General features: G+C 46.8%; 1 protein-coding gene across 3 annotated transcripts in view; it reads left to right on the forward strand.

Moving 5' to 3' along the window:
• TMOD1 (tropomodulin 1) overlaps positions 1–25,250 on the forward strand; it is a 77,071-nt gene that overhangs the window by 18,635 nt on the left and 33,186 nt on the right. For all 3 annotated transcript variants that reach the window (XM_059657439.1, XM_059657437.1, XM_059657438.1), the window contains 2 exons: positions 16,791–16,947; positions 24,649–24,768. In XM_059657439.1, coding sequence (XP_059513422.1) covers positions 16,791–16,947; positions 24,649–24,768 — 277 coding nt within the window. The remainder of the gene's footprint in view (positions 1–16,790; positions 16,948–24,648; positions 24,769–25,250) is intronic.

The following is a 25,250-nucleotide window of genomic DNA, read 5'->3' on the forward strand; positions in this document are numbered from 1 at the left end:
CTGTGACTGCAAATCGGGCAGATGATGACAGGCTCAGAGGCAAGCTCAGAGCTGGGAGTGGGAGGAGACAGGTGGAGGAGCCCTCTCAGAACCGAACCCAGGGTCAGCCCTCAGGGACTGCTTGGTTTCCAGCTGGGAGCTCTGTTTCACTTGGGGACTGGCAAAGAGCTCCCACAGTGCCCCACCCCCCCGCCCCAACGCCCACATGGTCAGCTCCCTGGAGCCCTTCTCCCAGGTGATTGGCAGGAAGGAATGCTTGTGTCCACTGGAGGGTGGAGACCCTGGGGCTCCGAGAGCTGACAATGCGCCTGGTGTCACAGGACCAGGCGAGGAGACTCGGATTTCTCGCAGGGAGGAAGGTAACCATGTATTTGGATGGGGGAGTAGGTTGGGCAATGTGAGACCTGTGGTTTCGAAATGAACATTTTCAAAGACCCCTTTCTCTCTAAGTTCAAGGAAAAGAAAGGAGAAATCAGAGAGGATAGGAGATAACCGAGGCCAGTGGGTTTTTTGTCCCAGCCGCACAATCGGGCCCTTCACGGAGTCTCTGTTACCTGATTTGCAAGTCAGTATGTGAGTTTTGAAAAGATCTAGTGGGCCTCCCTCCCTTCTGAGAGCACAAACATTCCAGCTCACATTTCACCCGCCCTTGGCCCAGGTTCCGCAGTCACAGCACAGGGAGAGGCCGAAGGTATGCGGACCGTGAGAGGCATGGGAGCCGGCTGGCCTGGATGGGCACAGGGGCCAGCAGGTGTCCAACCCTCCCACTTGCAGAGCAGGAACCGAGCCCACTGAGGGAAAGGAACTTGCTCTCGGTCACACGTCCACACAGAACCGGACCAGGCCCCAGCCCGCCGTCTTCTCTGTTATACTCTTAGCGGCGCAGCTACGACGTGAACTCTTAGAACAATATCCTCCTGTTTTAATTTTTGTTTCACAAGCACTTACATGGCACTTTCTATGTGCAGACACTGTTCTTAGCACTTTGAAAATATTAAATCCTTCAACCATCATCATAATCCTACAATGCAGACACCACTATCATCCCCTTACAGACAAGAAAGTGAGAGAAGGCCCTGGCTGGGTAGCTCAGTTGATAAAAGCATTGTCCCGATACACCCTGGTCAAGGCACATACAAAAATCAATGAATGCAAAAATAAGTGGAACAACAAGCCCTTCTCTCTCTCCCCAATCAATATACACTGAATGGCCAGATTATTATGACCACCCCGTCAGTACAATGAAGTGAATTAGTTATGCAAATAATAATAATAATAATAATAAAACCTTGAGAGTATTTGCTTAGGAGGTTTTCAATATTCAGTATTTTTGGAAGTGTCAATGAAGTACTGATGGGGCAGTCATAATAATCTGGCCACTCAGTGTATGTAAAGAAAACTGAGAGGTGCCCTAGCTGGTTTGGCTCAGTGGATAGAGTGTCGACCTGCGGACTGAAGGGTCCTTCCTGGGTTTGATTCCAGTCAAGGGCACATGCCTGGATCCCCAGTAGGGGGTGTGCAGGAGGCAGCCTATCAATGATTCTCTCTCATCATTGATGTTTCTATCTCTCTCCCCCTTCCTCTCTGAAATAAATAAAGATATATATATATATTTTTATTTTATTTTATTTTATTTTATTTTTTTTTTTTTTAAGAAAAGAACACAGAGAGGTGAACTCGTTCACATCCCAAACCCAGACAGTGGCTGAGCCATGACATTGTTCTAAGTGTTCACATCTTAGCTGCACCTCTAGAAAGCTTCATGGGAGTCTCCAAGAAGGCAGTGTGAGACACAGATGTGCTCTGGTTTGTTGTTGGGGACGGTGCTGTATGTAGTCATCTTCCTTTCTCCCTGGAAACAACCTGAGATGCAGATGTTCATGTTCACTCCTGGCTTTGTTTCCAACGTAGGCACATGCTTTGGGTCTGTCTTCCTCTCTGCAGAGTGGCTGCAGCCAGCCTCAGGCCCTCGGACACCCCTCTAGCTCTCAGCATCCATACCTTTTTCTTTCTTTCCTTTTAAAAACTGAGGTGAGATTGATAAGTAACATCATATTAGTTTTAGGTCTACAACATAATGACTCAATACTTGTATATATTACAAAATAATCACCCCACTAAGTCTAACATCAATCACCACCCATAGTTACAATTCTTTTTCTTTTTTAAAAAAATATATTTTATTGATTTTTTACAGAGAGGAAGGGAGAGGGATAGAGAGCTAGAAACATCGATGAGAGAGGAACATCGATTAGCTGCCTCCTGCACATCCCCTACTGGGGATGTGTCCACAACCAAGGCACATGCCCCTGACCGGAATCAAACCTGGGACCCTTGAGTCCACAGGCTGACACTCTATCCACTGAGCCAAACCGGCCAGGGCACAATTCTTTTTCTAACCATCCATGATTTTATGAGCAATTGCTGGCCGTCTTTAATTTTTTTTTCAATTGCAGTTGATATGCAATATAATGTTAGTTTCAGGTGTACAGCATAGTAAGTAGACATTTATAACTTACGATGTGATCACCCCGGTAAGTCCTGGCAGTCCTGTTACTTGAATTCAGCTCAGGCTTCAGGGGGTTATGTTTTCAGTGATGCAGTTGCTAAGCCCCAGTGTCATGTGACAGAGTGGAGTACGCGGAGTTGGAAAGCAGCTATGTTTGCAGCAGAGGGCTCTAGACTTGTGTACGTTTGGAAAGAAAAAAGTCCCCGAAGCTTCCTATCTCTCTGTGGCCTGGAAAAACTCGAGCTTATCATGAGATTGTTGCACTTGGACTCCCACGGGGGAGGAATGCTCCATGTGCTAAAAGTATCCGCTGCTGACCGATTCCCCCAGAGGATCTGCCCTTTCTCATCTCTCTGGAGTTAAGTGGATGCTGCTGTGAAGCTGAGCCAACTCCTCGGTTCAGATTGCCCTTGTACCAGGCATGGGGAGGACAGGCAATGCAGGAAGACGTTCTGGAACGGCAAGTCACGCTGACCTGTGCAGGGAGCGGCGCACACATTTCTATAGGGTCACCAGGTAGTTAAAGTTTCCTGGGTATGCCGTGGGCAGAGCCCCGCATGGATTATCTCCTTTAGTCCTCTGAGAGGTTTGGTTATCATCCCCATTTTAAATATAGGGAAACTGAGGCTTAGAGAGATGAAGTCACCTGCCCAGGATGCAACACGGTGGAGCTGGGGTTCCACACTCGGCAGACGTCACCCGGTAGCCTGGGCCGTTACCCACCGCCTGCTGCACACACGTGTGGGAGCGGCCTGGGCATTACCAGCAACTTGTTTTTCTCAATTCGATGGCCTTTGAAGTTATGTTATTGTTATTATAAATACTAATCTCCAGAAAAGAAGGAAACCACCAACACGAAGACTTTATAAACATTGCTTATTCACGAGGCTTTGGGGTAAAGGAAGAATATGTTTTTAAAGTATTTCAGTAAAAAAATCCAAGTATTTGCAGGAGAGAAGATGGTAGGGATAATTCCAACCTTGTAAAGAAATTGCATCCTGAGAGTTGACTTTGAAGACAGCCATTGGGAATCTGTGACACATTATAACCACAGAAACAACCATGGAAAATGACAGGCCCCCTGCAAAGCCAGAAATAATAATAGCAATAGTAATGGTAATGACTATGTTCTCTCGTGAGGCCGTCTGGCATGCCAGGTGCGGCGCTCAGTGTGCTGTGGGAACCGTCACATAAAACTTCTGCAAGGATCCCATGAGATTGAGCCTCACAGGTTGGGGTCAACACCATCCTAAGATAAGGAAGCGTAGGCCCAGAATCACACAGCTAGTCAGTGAGAGACCACCTTCAGCAGCCCTGCCCTCCTTAGCCCATGATGTATCAAGCGTTCAGAGAAAAGGGGCCGTGAACTGTAGGAAGAAATGATGGAGGAGAAACCCTAGAACTGCAGAATCTCAGAGCTAGAAACACACGTCGGGACCATCTCACCCTCCCTTCCCCAACCCGGCATATTCATACATACAGCGAGCAAAGAAACCCTGAGTTCAGGAGTCCCTCTTGGACATGTGTCATTCCCTTGGCGTTTCATGGATCCCCTCCAACTCATACCAGTCCTATGAGGTAGGTATTATCATGACCATTTCAGTGATGAAAACTCAGAACAACAACAACCCTGACGCCCACAGAGGGGAAAGGACTTGTTCAAGGTCACACAACGCGTCAGCCCAGAGCCGAGATGAGAGCCGGGAACTTCCTGCACCACCACAGGGCTCCCCACCAGACTCCACAACATACTGGCATCCTCCCCACGATGCCCCGAATCGTGACCTGTGAGCCGAGGGCCCTCTTGGCCACGAAGGAAGCCGCCAAGTTTGTCCACAGGCCGTGATTCTCCCTTGTAACACAAACCGGCAGATTCACAAGCCTGGGACAGAAGTAAACAGTTGAAATAGAAAGAAATAAATCTCTGTTCTAAAAATAGGCGCATATCCTTAGAAACACTGCGGGCTGTTCACAGAGCCAAGGATGGGCCTGGGGTGGCGGGGGCGGGGTGGGGGGAGCAGTGAGGGTGAGTGGAGCCAGGTGTCAGTGCGTCCCCACCCTGCCTCTGTCTTCTGACCCCATGACCACCTCCCCGGCACCCCTCTCCCACCTCCCAGAATGCCCTCCTTTTCCCTCCATCCCCCTCCTCTCTGCTGCCGCTTGCTGGGGGGACTTCTTGGACCTGGAACCCTTCAGTCGAGATGGAATCCTTTCATTTTTCCAGGCTGAACCTCGCGCCCCTCCCTTGCCAAGCCTTCCCGACACCAGCCCCTCCAAGCCCCCAGCACAGCACCTGCCACAGAGGATGCCCTGCAATTTCCTTTTCGGTTTTGACATTTTTAATAGGAAACATTCTAAACATATAGGAGGGTACAGAATATACCTATATTTCCATCATCCAAATTTAACAAATACAAATTTTTTTGTCTTACTTGATGCAAATCACCCTTAAAAAGAAAAACCATCACTATAGATAAGGTGTAAACCCAGTCTCCCCCACCCCTGCCGTTTCTTCCCCATCTCTCCCACTCTAGTGAGCACCTTCTACTTGAGGGACAGCAAACCAAATACCCACAACATCTGGGAGATAATAAACCTGAAGGAAGGAAGATGGACCAGCTTGGGTCATCTTTTACTTTTCCACTCCTGAAAGAGAGGTGTACCTAAGAAAGGTTTGACGTAACCTTCCAGGAAGAAAAGCAACAACAAAGCCAGTGGAAAATGGCCACTGCTTCTTAGTCTCTCTGTCAGAGACAACAGGGAGTGGTGGGGACCGAGGCAAACGGGAGTTTGTGTTTGACTAAAGGACACTGAATACTCCGTTTCACCAATTGTTGACATCTGATTTTCAAGAGACACTGGAAATCTGAATTTTTATGTACAAGTTTCCTATTTTAAAATGTTGGCAGCTCATTCAAACACATAGACCAAACAAACCACATTTGGGCATTCGATTGGACTGTAGGCCTCCCGTGACCACTGCATTCCAGGCATTGCAATAGAGGAACAGGGCAAAAAGAAAAGGAAAGGAGAAAAGCCATTATTCAAGTGCCTGTTTTAAGGGAAGTTAATGGACATTGCCACTGGGCACTTCTCATATCTTTGACAGGAACTTAGTTCCATGCATGGTTCAACTTAGCTGCAAGGGAGCCTTGGAAATGTAGTTTTTAATCTGAGTGTCCATGTGCTCGGTTAAAAGAATGGAGTGCTTTTATTACTAAAATAGGAGAGACATGCTATTACGGACCATTTGGGTTTGCAGTTTTGTGGCCTGATGTTCTGCTTTGCCAAGAGCTCTAAGGAAGAGTGAGAGGAGTCAGTAGGGGTTTAATTAAATCAAGACCCCCAAAGAAAACATTACAAAGGTCTTACTCTCTAGCTTGGCATTTCCCCAAACCCCCATTAGTGAACTCTGGTCCCATTTGGACACCCTACCCTGGTACCTTTCCTAATGTGTTCCTTCTTCCAAACCTGCTTGAGGCAGCAATTGGGTGACCCGGCAAACTGCTTGAGGCAGCAGGTGTCATGTTGACCTGAAGGGTGTCCAAGTAATACCATCCTTTTCCCAGCTGGAAATGGATGCCCAGTGTTTGGCGCTGGGGATTCAGAGAAGACGAAGATGCATTCCAGCTGGCCTTTGAGGGGCACCCAGTCTCCTCAGGGAGAGAGAGATGGTATAAATGTGCTCCAACACAAAGTAGGATGAGCATTATAGAGACCTGGCTACATGCCGAGGGGAGTTTGGAAAGAATTGCCAGATCAATGTGAGAAGCACTGCAAAGACTGAACAGGGTGCCCAAAGGGAGGGTTTTGAAAGATGAATGCAGGGGAGGAGGAGGGATGGAATTCCAGACAGAGGGCACAGCCCAAGCAAAGCATGGCAGTGTAGAGTGCAGGGCGTGACTGTGGAATGCGGAGTAGCCCGCAGTGGCTGAAACATAGCACACTTGAAGCCAGGAACAAATCAGGAGGCTGAAGTAGTTTGGAGTCAAACCATAAAGAGCTCGCCGTGCCTGGCTGATGAATTTGGTCATGATCCCGTAGGTCAGTGGTCGGCAAACTGCAGCTCGTGAGCCACATGCGGCTCTTTGGCCCCTTGAGTGTGGCTCTTCCACAAAATACCACATGCGGGCTCGCACATACAGCGCGATTGAAACTTCGTGGCCCATGCACAGAAGTCGGTTTTCGGCCTGGGCGAGTCTATTTTGAAGAAGTAGCGTTAGAAGAAGTGGGGGGTGTTGGTCAGTCGGGCGACGGGAGACAGGGCGCAGGCGGGCCACGGGATACACAGTGCGGGGGAGGTACATTGTTTTGAGGTATGTTCGCTGAGGTCGACCCTTTCCAACTCTCCCATCCACCCTCGTCTGAGACAAGTATACAAGATGAGTGTGGATGGGAGAGTTGGAAAGGGTCGACCTCAGCGAACGTACCTCAGTCAGGTTGAGGACGTTTTTAGCAAAGGCCAGCTTAGGAGTACCCTAATCAAGTTAATAACAATGTACCGACCTATATAGTTTAAGTTTAAAAAATTTGGCTCTCAAAAGGAATTTCAGTCGATGTACTGTTGATATTTGGCTCTGTTGACTAATGAGTTTGCCGACCACTGCCCTAGACCCTAGACCTGCACTAGGATTGGGATGCTTGCTTGACAGTAAAGCTTCTTCCATTCATTTCTCAACCCCCACAAATACCCAATGCTCAAGTCTCTTATATAAAACTCTCCCTCATCCTCCACTCCCTCCTCCCCCAAAACCCCCCCTCTCTACAAAATCTCTCCTCTCTCTCTCTCTCCCCTCTTCTCCTCGAACCGAACCTGGGACCCTTGAGTCTACAGGCCGACGCTCTAACCACTGAGCCAAACCAATCTGCGCTCTTCTCCTGTCTTTTTTTTAGGGCATAAGGCAGAGGGTTTTCCAGCCGTACCAAAAGGAGGGATAAAGAACTCTACTTCTCTACTTGGACACAGACCGGTCCAAGTAGGACCCCGGAGGCTTGAAATAGTGTACAAGTTGGGGAATTATGATGTGTTCCCACCATAAAGTGAAAGAAAGGATGGAAGGAGATGGGCTTGGAGAAAGGGGTCCCAGGCTGTCCTCAGATGGAAGTCATTATAAAGCCTCTCTTTCCCACACTCCCTCTTCACTCTCTTTCTCCCTTTCACCAGGTTCACCTGTTTGCTTTAAAATAACCCCTCAATTGAAAATTGAAAACAATTCAGGCCTTAGGATTTTCACCTTTATCCTGAGAACAATAGGAAACCATTTGGCAGACTTAATTAAATGAGTGGTCAGAGCAGGTTTTCTTTTTAAGTTCATTCTCATTGCTGCATTGAGAATGGTCTGAGAAGGAATGGACAAGAAAGATTTGGACAGAGCAGTCAGGTGGTGATAGGTAAGAGAGATCATGGTGAACTGAATTGTTGGTAGCAATAAGATGGACAGGTGTGGAAAGTATTTCCAAGGTAGAATGGATAGGTCTTGCTGATGGGTTGAATGATCTTTTACCCTCTCTGCCTCCACCCCCTTGGGCATTTAACTTTGAAGTGTCCTCTGCCTCTGTCTCTGGACTTGACCGTGTGCCTGGCTTTGGGTGATAGAATGAAGCAGAAGTGCAAGTACGGTGCTTCTAAGTCTACACCTCGAGAGGCCTTGCTCTTTCTTGTGTTTCTGTCGTCTCCATGAGGACATTCCTGAGGTAGCCTACTGGCATGGAACAGATACGTGGCAGAGACTTGAAGTGCCCAGTCAGCCCGGTTGAGACTTGTCTAGATCAGTGGTTGGCAAGCCACGGCTCACGAGCCACATGCGGCTCTTTGGCCCCTTGAGTGTGGCTCTTCCACAAAATACCACATGCGGGCGCTCATGCATGAGTTGAGTGAGACTGGCTACAAGACAAGTGTGGATGGGAGAGTTGGAAGGGGTCGACCACTGCCGTAGGTCAATGGAGGTGCTGAGCATTTGTCTGTGTTGGGGAGAGACAGGATCAGATGCTCATGTTGGTGAGGTCTGCTGGCTGATGGGAGGGGAAAGGAGTAGAGGTAGAGAGGCCCAAGGAGAGGAAACCAGCCAGGAGGTGGATCTGATAGTCCCAGGAAAGCATGATGGACTGAACGAGGGTGGTGCCCGTGGGATGGAGACAGATCAGAAACCTCAATCGTTGGGCTCACCAAAGCCTTCCCGTAGCAAACCATGTCCCCTCGTCCGGCCATGCCGTTGTCTATGCTGGGCTCTCTGTCCCACCGTAGCACCACTTTCCTCTCTCCTCTTCATCTTGCTGGTTCTTACCCGGTCCCCTGAGGCACAGCTCAGGTATCCACTCCTCCAAGAAGCCTGTGGGTGGAGAGGGACAGAGTAAACTGCTCACATGTGGGTGTGTCTCCCACCATCACCAATTCCTGGGCGTGGGCCATAAGGATGCCTTTGGAAGTCAGCACCAGTGCCGTAGAAAGTTGACTGTGGGAAATAGCAGTTACTGTGCTTCACCCGTCCTGCAGAGAGGTCATGATGGTTGAGCCAAAGGCCTGGATCTTTCTGGAGAAAAAGGGAAGATGCCCAGAGTGTGTCTGTTGGGGCGGGACATATGTTTGCAGATAGGGCCTCTTAGAGGTTTGCACCTTGCTTGTCCCCTCTGTGTCCGGGGCGTGACTGGTGCGGCCCCTCCACCCCTCCAGGCTGTCAGGTTGAGTCCCCCATATGTGACAATAAATCTGCTGAAGCCACCGAATGATTTCTAGTGGGATCTGGGGGCTGCTGGTTGGCAATGCAGGGGCTGAGCGCTCTTTATCTGGATGGGGCCCGAGGGACTAGAGGGCTGCATTTCACACAAGGGAAGCACACCAGGCAGATAACTGAGAAATAAAAGTCCTCCAGACCATTTGAAAAAACAAATGGGGCGGGGGCGGGGGCGGGGAGAGACAGTCAAATACCTTATAAAAGGCAAGTGGATGACTGACTTCTGTAAAATGTTCGTCCTGGCTGCGGTGGTGGAGGGGTGGGGCGTCGGGTAGGGGCATGCTGAGCTGGTTTGAAGTAGGATGGGGAGAGGAGTCATGGGAATTCTGGGAAGTTAAACCTCCTGGGTTTCTCTCACCCCAGGACAGTACCTCCATGCCTCTGGGCCTCAGTTTCTTTGCCTGTAAAGTGAGACTAGATTGATAGGAGGGGAGCGCTGGCTCCCTTAGCTGGGAGAGGAGCCTGGTTCTCACGTGGTGCCACACCTGTTTCCAGGATCTGTTCCCAGAGGAAGCAGGCTTGGGATGGAAAGTTTGCTGTGGCCTGCAAGTCGAGAGCCCTGGCTCTCAGTTCAGGGTGTGACCTCAGGCAAGGCCCTGCCCCTCCTGGGTCATGGCTGCTCCCAGGCGCCGGTGAGGTTGTAGCGCATGGTCCATCCTCTTCTAAGGGGTTGTGTCTGGCTCGGTCGCAGGACAGAACCCAGGACTCCTGGAGCCCAGACCCAGGGCACATTTTCCACCCCCTTGCTCTTAGGCATAGCTGTTTAATTGGGGAAGGTGATGAATTTGTCACTGTGAAGGTTGGCGGGGACATTTTACATATGATTAGCCACCCGTCTGAACCATGCGTACTGATCCTTGGGCATGCTGTTTATATACAGTGTGGTTTCTACACAAGCTCAGGCGTCCTGGCTGTGTGGCTAACAAGCTGTGTGACTTTGGGCGAGTGGCTTTAATTTTCTATGCCTTGGTTTCCCCAACTGAAAAACAAAAGAATTAGCCCAGAGGCCCTCTAGGGGCTTTGCAGCTCTGAGCTGCCAGGAGTCAGTGCTTCTTTCAGTAAGTTGTGTGTGCGCGCGCATGTGTATGTGTGTTGCCTGTGTGTGCACATATTATGCATGTGTACATATCTGAACAAGCCCTCAATGGTTCTAGCAGGCACGCTTCTCACGTAGCCCTAACTATCTATAGCCATGATAACATGATAACGATGCAGATACTTGATATTTGGCCTCACTGGCACCTGTTGGTAGGGTGTTAGAACTGCTAACAGCACAGTTGAGGATTTATCAAAGTTTCCACCATCCTTTGGACAACTGGGCTCCAGAGTGTGGCTGGGAAAAATTAGACCAAGATATTAACCTGTCAAGCTGCACATCCCAGTTTTAATTTTACAACATTGAAAAGGAAGTGACCATTTAAAAATACATGAGTAAGGTGCTACAAGAAGCGATTGCCTGATTTCCCCCCTAGTATTATTTCCAAGAACATATTAAACTTTTAGTGTGTTTTTAACATTAAAAACTCTACTATAAAAACCCATGTATATACCCCTTTCTTCCTCTAGAGCAAGCCTGATATGGGCAATACACTCACCAAATATTTATGGAATAGATGAATGAATATCTTGACTGTCTCTACATAGAATTTTACTCTGATAGGAACCTTAGATCAGATGTGGCAGAGTGGAGTGAGTCTGGTCTACAGATGTGTTTTATTTGGCCTGAACATTGTTTTGAAAATATTTGGATCATGTGTCAATCTTAAAATCAAGAGATTTCACATAAAGAGTTCATCTAATAACATCACCTACATTCGTTTTTAAGGTATATTTTTATTGATTTCAGAGAAGAAGGGAGAGGGGGACAGAGATAGAAACATCAATGATGAGAGAAAATCATTGATCGTCTACCTTCTGCATGCCCCCAACTGGGGATCAAGCTCACAACCCGGGCATGTGCCCTGATTGGGAATCAAACCGTGACCTCCTGGTTCATAGGTCAACGCTCAACACTGAGACATGCCGGCCGGCCGGCATCACCCACGTTCAACAAGGAAATACATTGCTGGGGCATCAAAAGCCCCAGTGTAGCCCAGTCTCCACCACTCTGAGTATCTAGCAGCTATGACTTTAGGCTAAGATCAGAGAGCATCTAGAAATTCCTCTTCCTTAAAACCAACACTAACTTTCCTCTCTGGAAATGATAAGATCATCCAGGCATTAGTCACTGCCTTTCTCACGTGAGTAAATTTGCAGTTGTACGTAAGGACATGAACACATGGTAGAGTCCTATGTACCGGAGCTTTCTCCCAAAGCCAATCTCACCCATTGGACTGAAGATGTACGTGTGACGTGTGCATATGAATACAGAGTCCCCTAATGACAGCTGACGACTGTCCTGAAGGAGCCAGACTGATATTTGCCTTTAACTAACTATAAAGCAAGCATGTGCCCAACAAATTTACTCTGTGCACATTTTAAGATTAGGAGACATGGACTTAAATTCTTTAAAGTTAGATCGTTCCAATTACCCGCAGGCACCATAGACGTATACAACCTTTACAGGCAACGTGGAGGCTAGTTATAGACTAATCTTTGCTATTCAGTAAAACAGACTCCTCCCCACCTTTAGGGTCTTGATTAACCGTAAAGTCTAAAGCAATACCTTGCTTTCCACACATGCTGTCATTGAGACTTTTCTCTCTTTTACTTACCTTCCTCCATTTACCTCCCATCCCCCTGGTTAATTCAAATTAGAGAGCGCTTTGTGGGGTCCTGGCCTTACCTGTTAGCACACAGCCCTGACACACAATACTCACTCCCCGGATGTTTGTTGAGTGAGAAGGAATAAAGGAAGGAATATACCTTTCTATGCAAACACGTCCACCAAATGCTCTGCTGGTCAGAGCTCCTGTGGTTGGGGGAACCCTCTCCCCACCTGTTGGATGCCTGGGTCTGAGAGTCCGTTTTAGGTTCTAATAGTTATGACAAACCCAAGGCAGTATTTTCTTACCCATTTAACTCCTCAACAGCAAATTCACATATTAAGGCACATCTGGTCATAAAACAGGACACCACTTTATCACTTGACCAGCTCTCCCCCGGCCAGTCTCTGCACCACTGTTGGCCACTGGCACACACACAGAGCCTTTGCCCTCAGCAGTCCTCAGCCACTTAGTTTAGTTATTGCACTAACTTTTTTTTTTTAGATAACATGTGCCAATTTTACTTTTTTAAAAATATAATTTATATGCCATAAAATTCACCCATTTAAAGAAAGCTCATTATTTTTAGTATAGTCATACAACCATCACAATGAATTTCAGAACATTTTCATCACCTTAAGAAAAAGACCCATACCTACTAGCCATGACTCCCTGTTTTCCCTCAACCTTCCCTGCTCTAGGTATCTGCTACCTACTTTCTGTCTCTATAGATGTGACCATTCTGGACATGTCATATAAATGGAATCAGACACTGTAGTCCTTTGTGACTGGCTTCTTTCACTTAGCACAATGTTTTCAAGGTTTCCTCTATGTCAGTGGTTCTCAACTTTCCTAATGCCGCAACCCTTTAATACAGTTCCTCATGTTGTGGTGACCCCCAATTTCATTGTTACAAATTGAACATAATTAAAGCATAGTGATTAATCACAAAAACAATAGGTAATTATATATGTGTTTTCCGATGGTCTTAGGCGACCCCTGTGAAAGGGTCGTTCGACCCCCAAAGGGGTCGCGACCCACAGGTTGAGAACCGCTGCTCTATGTTGTAACAGGTATCAGTACTTCATTTCTGTTTATTGCCAACTAGTATTCTGTGGCATGGATACCACACGTATTTATCCATTTATTGTTTGATGGACCTGTGAGTTGTTCCTACTTTTTGGCCATTATGAATAATGCTGCTATGAACTGAAGAAGTTTTTGCATAGACATATGCTTTCGTTTTTCTTGGGCATATGCCTAGGAGTGGAATTGCTGCATCAGATGATAACTGCATGTTTAAGCTTTTGAGAAACTGCCAGACTGTTTTCCAATGAGGCTGCACCATTTTACATTCCCATTAGCAGTGAATGAAGGTTCTGATTTCCCCACATTCTTGCCAACGTTTGTTATCTATCTTTTTTATTAGAGCTATCCTAGTGGGTATGCAGTAGTATCTCTTTCTGTGTTTGATGTTCATTTCCCTGGTGACTCATGATGTTGAGCATCTTTTCATGTGTTTATTGGCCATTTTTATGTCTTCATTGGAGAAATGTCTATTCAGATCCTTTGCCCATTTTTAAATTGGGTTATGTGTCTTATGTTTTGAGTTGTAAGAGATCTTTACGTATTCTGGATGCCAGACTTCTGTTAGATATATGATTTGCAGTTTTTCTCCAATCTGTGGGTTGTCTTTTTCACTCTCTTGACAGTGTCCGTTAAAGCACAAGCATTTTAATGTTGAGAATGTCTAATTTATCTACTTTTCTTCTGATGTTTATTGTTTTAGTGGCATATCTAAGGAACCATTGCTTAACCCAGGGTCACAGAGATTTATGCCTATGTTTTCTTCTAAAACTTTTATAGTCTTAGCTCTTATATTTAGGTCTTTGATCCATTTTGAGTTAATTTTTGTTATATCATGTGAGGTCACATGCCATTTTTGAAAATAAATTAAAATGAGAAATAATCAGGACTTTAAAATATGCAGCTGTCTCTGATTTTAATTGAAAATCATGTCATGTTTCATTAAACATATCATTTAATGGAAAAAATTAATTCCTAACAAGGCTGATATTCTCAGTAATTACTTTAAGAATTCTAAAAGCTAAGAATTGTGTTAGAAAAGGCCTTTGACATTCTTGTTTCTTTTAAAAAATCAACTGCTTTCAGTAGAGATTTAAATAAATAAAGCCATATTTTAACATGCTATATAAATAATATTTTTAAAAATATTAACAACATGTCTATTTTCCTCTTATAATGATATGGGCTTCAATTTAACACAGTGGTTTTCAATCAGGAGTGATTCTGCTTCCCAGAGGACATCTGGTGGTATTTGGAGACATTTTTGTTTGTTACAGTGTCGGGAGGAGGATGGTACTGTCATCTACTGGACAGAGATGCTGCTAAACAGTCTCCAGGGCATAGAACAGCCCCCAACACAAGGAATCACCCAGCCCCAAATAGCAATTGTGCCACGATGGAAAACCCCACTTTAACTAAATCAGTGGCCCCTCTTACATATATTTGAGAAGAGATGTGAGTTTGCAAACCCTTTTCCTCTCATTTACAACCTCATGGTTTTCTGCTATCACAATACTGAGCCTTTCAGAGGCCAGAATGTGTCCCGGAATCTTAACTGCCACCACAACCCTTTACAGACAAAAATCTATGAGGATCATTGGGAAAACACTTGTTTTTGTTGCTTAATTTGTTTTGTACTTGTGTGTTTTCATTTTTGAATCTTAAGATATATTTGATAATTCTTTCCCTGTTCAACATGCATATGTGGGTAACCAAGTCTCCTGCTAAAATGTATTTTATCTGATTACAGAACAATAGTTATAAGAAGTAGTTGTGAGTGCTTGGCACTGGGCTAAGCACTGATCCTGCATTATCTAATTTAATTTCCTCGACAACCCTGAGTGACTAACATTCATGCATTACAGCCATAGACACTGAGGCACAATGAGATGCAACTGGCCCAGGACCATATGCGTCATCACTACTCCAAGTCAGGGCATGAGCTTGAGAGGGGTCCAGGCATGTCACAGAGCATTTGGTTACTCATTGTGGGTAGTCACAGAGAGACAGTTAGGTTGTTCTCTCCCTCAGTTAAGTCACAGTCAGTGCCCTGCCATGGGAGAGAAGGAATGGACCACACAGCTAGCTAGCCACAGGAGAGCCATCTCACCTTGGGCATGCCCGCAGATGCGTGGCTCACCTGTGACCATCACCCATCCCGCATATCACAGCGGACACTGTCTGAGGACTGCTGCTTAGGGAAAACTGGGATGTCTGTGACATCTCTTAGGTTCTTAATAGTCACCCTAATCCATCAAGGCTCATTTTCTACCTACTGGCCATCCACTCACATGCTCCAACTCCCAAATGTCTCTTCTGACTTGTGGCTTAAATCCACTTGCATGTACACCAGCACCACGCCCCGAGCCCCCATACATGCCCAGCACTGAGCTAGACCTGCTCACCTTCAGTCTCCCAGAGTCGGGGCCACTCCGGTGCCCTGATGTCACAGGCACTGTTCTTACCGGAATAGCACTGTGGGGTTTAACAGCGGTGAAACATCTTGCAAAACATATAGGCTGCAGTTAAACAGTAGTAGTTCCCTCCCAGGCTTTATCCCTCTGTGTGCACATAGCTGTCTCCACATACCTGATATCACTCCCCTCTCAGAGGGGTTTCGGGAAAGGAGCCTTGGTGTGGGTGAGTGACTGAAGATATGCATCTTGATGTACAAAAATCGGAGATGACATGGCTGTCCGGTCAGGCCACGTTGGGGGTGTGGCAGGAAGTGAGGTGCGATTCTGCTCACATCTGCCTTCCAGGTATCCTCCACCACCTCTTCGAGTGAAAGGGGGAGAGAGCCATGATTAGAACTGAAGATTGCCCTCCTCCCCCAAATCTAAAGCAGACCTGTCCCTGAAACTCCTTGGGCAAATCTTTCCTTGTTCTGAGCCTCAGTTTCCCCTTGAAGGATGGGTACATGCATCAGACAATCTAAGCATCTTTGCAAGTATAAAAATTTTTTTAAAAAAAACTTTGAATGCCTGAGGTATTGGGGGCTGCATTAAAGGGAAGCCAAGCCCACACCTGGAAGCCTGCCCGCGTTGGAAGGAGACACGACAATGATTGGTTGATGCTATCTTTCTTCAGAGACCCATCTCCAGGGGCGACGTCCAAAATATTTAACAGCCAGCATTGCACGAGCACTGACTGTCAGAAAGGGAGAAGGAGCTGGTCGGGCCTTCCGGGGCTGCAGCCTGAAAGCTCGCCTCCCCCACCTGGCCCGCCTCGCCTGCTGTGCCAACCTCTCCCACCTCACTGCCTGCTGAGCCTTTACCGATTGTTTTTTGGGGTCTGCCTCTTCCTGCCTGACTCTGCAGCCAGGGCCCTAACTCACACCCCTTGGCCTTCTTCTCTCCCCGATTGCTTTATACACAACGGCTGTAAATATCCTCCTGCATCCAAGCACCAGCTTAATCAGGTTTGTCACTCAACAGAAGCTCTCGGAGCCTCCCTCTGTCCTCAGCCCCATGTTGGCTGACGCCGCACCCTCTCGTCTTCAGAAAACATTAGAGGCCGAGAAACGCAAGGAGATCAAGAGACCTAGCCTAGCTCTGCCCGCGCCTGTTGCATGACCTTAGACATGTCCCTGTCCCTACCGGGTGTCAGACTCCTTACACATAAATGAGTGACTTGAGCCCCACTGTTCAGGGATGAGTTTCTGGAGAAATGCACGCCTTCAGCAGCTGACCGCTCTCTCTCTTTCTCTCTCTCTCTCTGTTCCTCTCTCTGTCGCCCGGGCTGCCACCTCCACTGTAGAACGCACTGCTGCCTGCAGGCCTGAGGCAGAAGGACCAGACCACCAAAGCGCCCACGGGCCCCTTTAAAAGGGAGGAGCTCTTGGATCACTTGGAAAAGCAAGCGAAGGAGTTTAAGGACCGAGAAGATCTGGTCCCCTACACAGGGGAAAAGCGAGGTACCGAAGCTCGTTGCTCTTATGAATATGTCCCTCTCCGTGAATCGCTGATTGCCAGCTATACGCCAGGCCCTGTGTTGAGCCCATTGTGACTGGGCCTCCTTGCCTACATCCCTGCCTGGCCAAAAAACATAAACTCAACTCCAAAAGCATTGATGATATAGGTTTAGGAAAGTTTTCAGTTAAACCAGACCAGTATAACTCCCCCCCCCCACCTTAATCCCCTTTAACTGGGATGCCCTGCTTATCCTAATATATAAAATCCCAGGGTCCATAACGACTGGCCAAAGGCTTGACCAAACACTGGAAGTTAGTTGTCCAGTAAGTGCAGGGTTGTCGTGGCAACCCAGCACTGACTGCCACTGGTGCAGGCTTAGTGACCCAGCACTGACTACCAAGGAGGCTGTGGATCAGGCCCGGAGAGAGGCCTGAAGAGAGAGGCAGGGTCTGATCCACAGCCTCCGTGGCAGCTGTTGATCAGCTGTTGCCTCTCTCTTTCTCTCCGGGCTTCCCCAGCAGCCACGCCTCTGTTTCTCTCTGGGCCTCTGCGGGGCTGCTGATCAGCCCCACCTCTCTGATCAGGCCTGGAGGTATTGACTGGCGTAGAAACCGACCAATCAGAACCAAATCTGGGTGAACTGTGAGGAGCCAATGGCTGCCTAGGAGGTGGAGCTTTTGATGCTGACTGGCATAGAAACCGACCAATCAGAACCAAATTGGCCGGCAGGGGAGGGCAGATGGGGGCAAGATCAGGCCTGCAGGGGAGAGCAGTTAGGGGTGATAAGGCAGGCAGGCAGAGAAGTTAGGGGCGATCAGGCAGGCAGGCAGGTGAGCGGTTAGTAGCCAGCGGTCCCAGATTGCGAGAGGGATGTCCAACTGTTGGTTTAGGATCGGGCCTAAACCGGCAGTTGGACATCTCCTAAGGGGTCCCCGATTAGAGAGGGTGCAGGCTGGGCTAAGGGAACCCCCCCATCCCCCACCCCCCGTTCCATGCATGAATTTTGTGCACCGGGCCACTAGTTTTTTACACAAACCTAGACACTTTTGAAAATGATAGAAGTAATTGCTAATCATGATATCAGCACATGAGACCTAAACAAGGTGCATTCTGTGCAAACCAAGAACAAGAGATACCCTATCTCCCCTAACCATCCCTGCTCTTTCCCAAAAGTTCCTCTCTCTGGCAAGTGCATTACTCCTTCCTCCATCCGTTCCTCCGTGACGCTGCCCCGCCTACGGCAAGCCTCCAGGAGTGTCCGAGGAACGGAGAGGCAGTCCTGGCCACCCAGCCCTTTGAGGGCTCCCTGTTGTTCTCCACACCGTTCTACCGCCCTCTTCCCTCGTGCTCGCCCTTGCTCAGCTCACTGCTTCCCACAGGCCTGCTGAGCACCTCTCTGCCTCACCACCTGAGCAGGTGTTCCTCTTCCCTCTGCCTGGGATGCTGGCCCTGCTGGCTGCCTCTGTGCTGTCTCCCTGCCCTGTCAGAGGCATCATGGTTGGAATTAGCCCAGAGTAGGGTGCATTTGGTTATAATCCTGGCACTACCACTTCCTAGCTGTGTGAGCTTGTGTAAACTGTTAAACCTGCTGTGCCTTCATTTCCTGGTCTGTAAATGGGGTCGATGAAATAATATTACCAGTTATGAGGACTGAGGTAAGATATGTCGCGCCCAGCCCATAGTGAGTGTTATGCAAGTATTAGCTATGAGTACCCTTTCGGTCTCAACTGTCCTGATCCCTCTTTCAGGGAAGCCTTTCCTGTCTCCTGGGTTCAGGACGTGCAGTCCCTTCAGCTCCCCCTTGGTAATTCTCCACCTCGGGGGCCTGTGGCCTTCCTCCATAGCAATTCCCACGCTGTCATTGTCTCTGTATCATTTTTCTCTCTCACTGGCCTGTAAGTCCCATGAGGGCAGGGACTCTGCCTGTTTTTGCTCACATGATACTCTCAGCACCCGGTGCAGGGTCTGGTGTACAGTAGGGCTCAGTAGAGAGTTGGTGAATGAATGAATGAGTTCAAATTAAATAAATGCATAATGCCTGGTGGCTCAGTTGGTTGGAGCGTCATCCTGTGCACTGAAAGGTGACAGGTTCGATCCCCAGTCAGGGTGTGTACGGGAGGCAACTGACTGATGTTTCTCTGTCTCTCTGAAATTAATAAAAACATATATTTTTTAAAAAGAATATAAGCCCCATGAATACAAGGACCACATCTATCTGGCTCATTGCAACCACATCTAACAAACCCTACACATAGTAGACACCCAATATATATTTCTTAAATTAATTGGTTAATTGTGTAATTAATTGTTTAGTCTCTTCCATTCTCCCCACCCCCAAGAATGTAAGTGAGATGAGCCTGGGGTCCAGCTCCGTGGCTATTAGCTCTGTATCCCTGTTGAATTGGCACAATACCTTGCAGAGTATCTGCTGGATGAATAGTAAAATGAAAAGGGCAGCAGGAGTCGACACGGTGGGGAGGACATTGAGCCATCCCAAACCCTGGCGTTGGAGCTCAGACCAAATTTTATTGAAAACTTGGAGGGTCAGGGAACCCCAGAAGGAGAACTGTGTGGCCTGGAAGGTGGCGGCAGGGCAAGGGGTGGGAATGACGGGGGCCTTGACCAGAAGGGCTAGGTGTGCCTGCTGAGAATGTGGCACGAGATGTTCTTAAGCAAGGCACTTGTGCCATGAGGGGTGGTTTCAGCACAGCAGAGAAAGGTAATAGAACCTCTGGATTTCATGGCCTTAGAACAGCGTCCCACCCACACATTTGAAAAACGAGGAAACCGAGGCTGTGAGAGAGTCGGCAGCAGGCCTGGTGGACGGCTGGTGAGTCCTTGCTGGCATCCACTTGCTCAGGCACCCATTGCTCTCCCAGGGGAGGAGCTGCGGATGGGATGGTGTGGGGAAGGGAATCTGTTCGGCACACAACCAATTCTGCCGCCCCAGAGGATGCCAGTCTGGCTGGAGCCTGGCACGGTGCTCTCGGCTCCCAGAGCCTGACTGCTTTCGTGAAAAACCAGGCCGACCCGAAGAGGGTCGCTGGAATTTATTCTATTGCCGCATAATGACAAGCTTTAAAGGTTCATCATCATCACTGTCACCCCCACCATCAGTGTCATCTCCATAAAGTATTTCCTGGTGATTGTTGGAGTCCTTGTAGGCTGAATAAGTGGGGGTCTCAACAGAGAGTGTGGGGAAGACCTTCCATCTCCAACAGCCAGAGGCGGGGCCATTCAGTCCAGCCCTGGCTGAGCATTCACCCACGCTGGGCCTAGAGCTAGATAGGCTGAGGCGAAACAACACCCCAGCACGCAAGACCCAACAGAATGTGGTAGGAGCCTTACATGGGTGTGAGGTGGTATCAGTGCAAAACCCTAGGAATGTGAACTTCAGTCACGCTGACTCAGGCAGGGGTCAGAATAAAATATCCATGCAGAATATTTTCCTTAGAATTAGATTTGTTTGGCTATCTGTGCGAGGGGGGGAAAGTAAAATAAGAGAGCTTAAGCAAGGTGGAATTTAATTTTCTTTCACTTACAAGAGTTGCAGGGTTAAGCAGTCCAGAGCTAGTAAGGCATCTTGCCTCGTATTAGGAATCAACACCCTTTCCAGTTTTTATTTATTTATTATTATTATTATTTATTATTATTATTATTATTATTTATTATTATTATTTTAATCCTCACCCAAGGATATTTTTCCATTGATTTTTAGAGAGAGTGGGAGAGGGAAGGACAGAGAGAAATATCAATGTGAGAGAAGGACATCGATTGGTTGCCTCCTGCACGAGCCCTGACCAGGGCCCAGGCCGGGGAGGATCCTGCGACCAAAGTACGTGCCTTCACCGGAATAGAACTCGGGATCCTTTGGTCCGCAGGCTGACGCTCTATCCACTGAGCCAAACCAGCTAGGGCCACCCTTACCAGTTTTTTAATCTTTCATCCCTGCAATATGTTCTTGTCCTCATGGCCCTTCTGGTTGCTTGAAGCTCCAGTCATCACACCCACATCTAATTAGTAAGATGAAGGAAGGGAAGAAGTCTGAATCCTTCTTGTACCTCTGGGAGGCACCTGCTGTAGGAGCTAGGAAACCATAGGTCTTAACTATTTATTGAGTTTCATCCTAGCATTGTATCCGTCATTTTCATAGTTGATTTCCATTTTAGCTCCTTTGTCTCCTTTGTATGTTTGGCCCTTTTCTAGATCCAACTCTGGATACATCCCCCCCCCCCCCCCCCGCCCCAGATAATTTTGTTGTGTATTGGCCATTTCTGTAAACAATTTAAACAATAAAAGTAACTCAAAGTAATTTCCTCCACTGAGAGATAGATACTGATCCCATTTTAGTGAATATTCTTCTGGACATTTCTCTCTGCACTTTCTACCCCTTCCCACGTCTGCCATTACCACCCTGGTCCAAGTCACCCTCATCTCTCACCTGGACTATGGCAGGAGCCTCCTAACTATCTCCCAGCTTCCATCCTCACCTGCTTCAGGCTATTCTCAGTCAGTCATGAAAGTGAGCAGGTTTTTTTAAAATTAAGGTAATAGTCACATAACATAAAATTGACCATTTTAAAGTGACCGATTCAGTGGCGTTTAGTACATTCGTAATGTTGTGCAACCACCACCTCTGTAGATCAAAAACACTTTCCTCACTCCAAAATAAAACCTGTACCACATCCGCCGTTACTCCCTTTCTCCCCTCCCCCAGCCCCCGGCGACCACCAGTCTGTTTCTATGGATTTATCTATTCTGGATATTTCCCATAAATTAAATCACATAAAGTGTGACTTTGTGTGTCTGACTTCTTTCGCTTAGCGTCTTGTTTTCGAGAGTCATTCATTCCCTTTTATGACTGAATAATATCCTGTAGTTTGTTTAACCGTCCATCCAGTGATGAACTTTTTGGTTGTTTCCACTTGTTGGCTACTGTGATTAGTGCTGTTATGAACATTTGTGTACAGGTGTTTGTTTGTCTGTTTTTTTCGTTGGATCATATGTGGGGGGGGGGGGAGTTTTTTGAAGAACTAGAAAACTTTTCCAAAGCAACTTCACCATTTTACATTCCCACCAGCAATATACAAGGGTTCTACTTTCTCCACATCCTTGCCAACCCTTGTTATTTTGGTTTTTGGTTTTTACTGTAGCCATCCTCATGGGTGTGAGGTGGTATCCTTGCAATTTCGGCTTGCATTTCCCTAATGACTAAGGATGTTGAGCATCTTTTCACATGTTGTTGGTCATATGTATATACTCTTTGGAGAAATGTCTAAAAATCCTTTGCCCACTTTAAAATTAGGTTTTGTTGTTCTTGTTGAGCTGTTAAAGTTCTTTAATATAGTCTGCATATTAAACCCTATCAAATATGTGACTGTGAATATTTTCTCCCATTGTGTATGTTGTCTTTTCACTTTTTGATAATATCCTTTAATGCATAAAAGTTTTAAAGTTTTTAGTTTTATTGATTTTTAGAGAGAGAAGAAGGGAGAAGAAGAATAGAGAAATAGAAACATCAATGAGAGAGAAACATCATTGATCAGCTGCCTCCTACATGCCCCCTACTGGGAATTGAGCCTGCAATCCAGGCATATGCCTGACTGGGAATCGAATCAGTGACCTCTTGGTTCCTGTGTTGATGCTCAACCGCTGAGTCTCACCAACCGGGCAAAGTTTTAAATGGATCTATGTTTTTATGTCTAAGAATACATTGTCATGTCTAAGAATACATGGCCAAATCTGAGGTCATGAAGATTTACGTCTGTTTTCTTTTAAAAGTTTTATAGTTTTAGCCATTATGTTGAAGTCACTGATTTACTTCCATTTATTTGTATAGATGCTATGAGATAGGGGTCCAATTTCACTCTTTTGCATGTGGATCTCCAGTTGTCCCAGCACAACTTCTTTTTTTAAAAAGTATTTTTTTATTGACTTCAGAGAGGAAGGGAGAAAGAGATAGAAACATCAATAATGAGAGAGAATCATTGATTGGCTGCCTCCTGCACGCCCCCCACTGGGGATTGAATTCACAACCCAGGCATGTGCCCTGACCAAGAATAGAACCATGATCTCCTGGTTCATAGGTCGACACTCAACCACTGAGCCACCAGAAGGGCCATCACAACTTCTTGAATAAACTATTCCCTTTTTCATTGAATGGACTTGGAACCCTAAAATAAATTTGCCATAGATCTATGTATGGGTTTATTTCTGGACTCTTAGTTCTATCCATTGTTTCTATATTGATCCTCATGTCAATGCCACCTTTCTTTATGTTGTAGTAGTTTTTTAAATCAGGACATCTAAGTCCTCCAACTTCATTCTTTATTGAGATTGTTTTGGCTATTTGGTGTCTCTAGCAATTTTATATAAATTTGAGGATTGGCGTTTTCATTTATGAAAAAAAAGCCATTGGAATTTTGATAAAATTTCATTATATCTGTAGATTATTTGGACATTATTGTCATTTTAATATGGTCTTCCAGTCCTTGAACTCAGGATTCTTTTTATTCATTTATTCTTTTAATTCCTTTCAGCAATGATTTGTAGTGTTCCATACACAAGTGTTTCACCTCCTTGGTTAAATTTATTTCTCACTATTTTTTCCCCCTTTGGATGCTATTATAGATGAAACTAGAGGCTCAGTGCACGAAATTTGTGCCCTGGAGGGGGGGTTCCCTCAGCCTGGCCTGCACCCTGACCACCTTCCTGAAGGAGCAGTGCCCCCTCACTCACACCCAGCCTAGAACTTCCTAGCCGTTTCCTCTGCTTTATATTTCCCCATAATATCCTCTAATAGTTTTACATGCTTCTTTATTACCTATCTCCTTTCACTAAATTGTAAATTGTTCATTGCTAGTCCTCTAGCCCCTAGAAAGATGCCTAGCACATAGGAAACACTCAGTAACTATCTATTCATATACATATATATATATATATGTGTGTGTGTATATATACATACACACACACACACACACACACACACATATATATATATATATATATGTAATTTTTCATGCATGGAATTAAATTATTCATGCTATTTTGTAAACTGGCTTTTGCCATCTTTTGTCTTAGCATTTTCCTTCTTAGTAAGTGGAGCGCCCCATCATCCTTTGTAAGAACTGCTGGGACTCCATCGCATGGATGCCCCAGAATTCCTCCAGTGGTCCCTCTGGGTGGACACTGCAGTGACCATCCTTGTGCACCTCTTTGCTCCTCATTCAGTCTGAGTCTGGCACTTTAAAAATATCACGTCCCATGAGGCAAGGAGACATTTCTTGCTCCCTAGTCCTCTTTTAATAATCTGGGTGTATTTTATTTTGTTTAGAAATGTTTCTAAATTTTTCTCTCCTATCAGAACCCTTAGTTAGGATATCCCAGATACTAACATTCAACTTTTTAAAAAATCTTTTTTCTACTTATACGTCATTTAAATTAATGACCCATGTTTTCAATAGCAAACAGTCTACTTTGACCAAGCTATAAAGGTGTATTTTTCAAAATGAAAGGTTCTTTGTGGGAGATCTTCCATTCCTGTTCTTGAGGAAGTTTGCACTGGTCCCCAGAGGGGGAAACCTCAAGGGACTCTCAGCATGAAGGGATCACAGCGCTCGGGGAGGGCCCCCCGGGCTGTTGCTGGAGGCTGCCAGGTGCCGCTGCACTTGCCCTCTCTATAACGGACACTCATGTGTTTGCAGGAAAGGTCTGGGTCCCCAAGCAGAAGCCGATGGATCCCGTGCTGGAAAGTGTGACACTGGAGCCAGAGCTGGAGGAGGCCTTGGCGAACGCCTCCGACGCGGAGCTCTGTGACATTGCAGGTGAGAGGCGCTCCACACGCTCCCATGTCCTCCAGAAGGACTTGACCTGCGTCTGCAGGGAGCCGTGGATGGTTTATTTCAACATGAACAGCCTGTCTCTCTAACAAGGACTAGAGGAGACCAAGAATATTAAAACTGAGGTCCATCATCAAAAACCAAAATGAGGAAAATAGAGAGAGAACCACCTAAACTCATTACACTATGGAGCCATCTGTTGTTGCCGTGAGACCCCATCCCAGAGGGATGTGGACGCATCCTGGGGGCGGGGCGGGGGGGGACCTGCATGGGCCCTAATCCCATCCGCATCAAATCCTGCCCATGCCACCTGGGAAGAGAGAATGGGGGGCAGACAGAGGACTGTGGGCGTCTCAAGCTTGGGCGGTTCACAAGGGCTGGAGCAAAGCCATCTGATTTTACCACTTTGCACCCTCAGAAAACCCCCATCTCGTATTTGCACAGCACTCTCCCTCTTCCTGTGTATT

The sequence above is a fragment of the Myotis daubentonii genome, chromosome 11 (assembly GCF_963259705.1).
Source record: "Myotis daubentonii chromosome 11, mMyoDau2.1, whole genome shotgun sequence".
Taxonomy (NCBI): Eukaryota; Metazoa; Chordata; class Mammalia; order Chiroptera; family Vespertilionidae; genus Myotis; species Myotis daubentonii.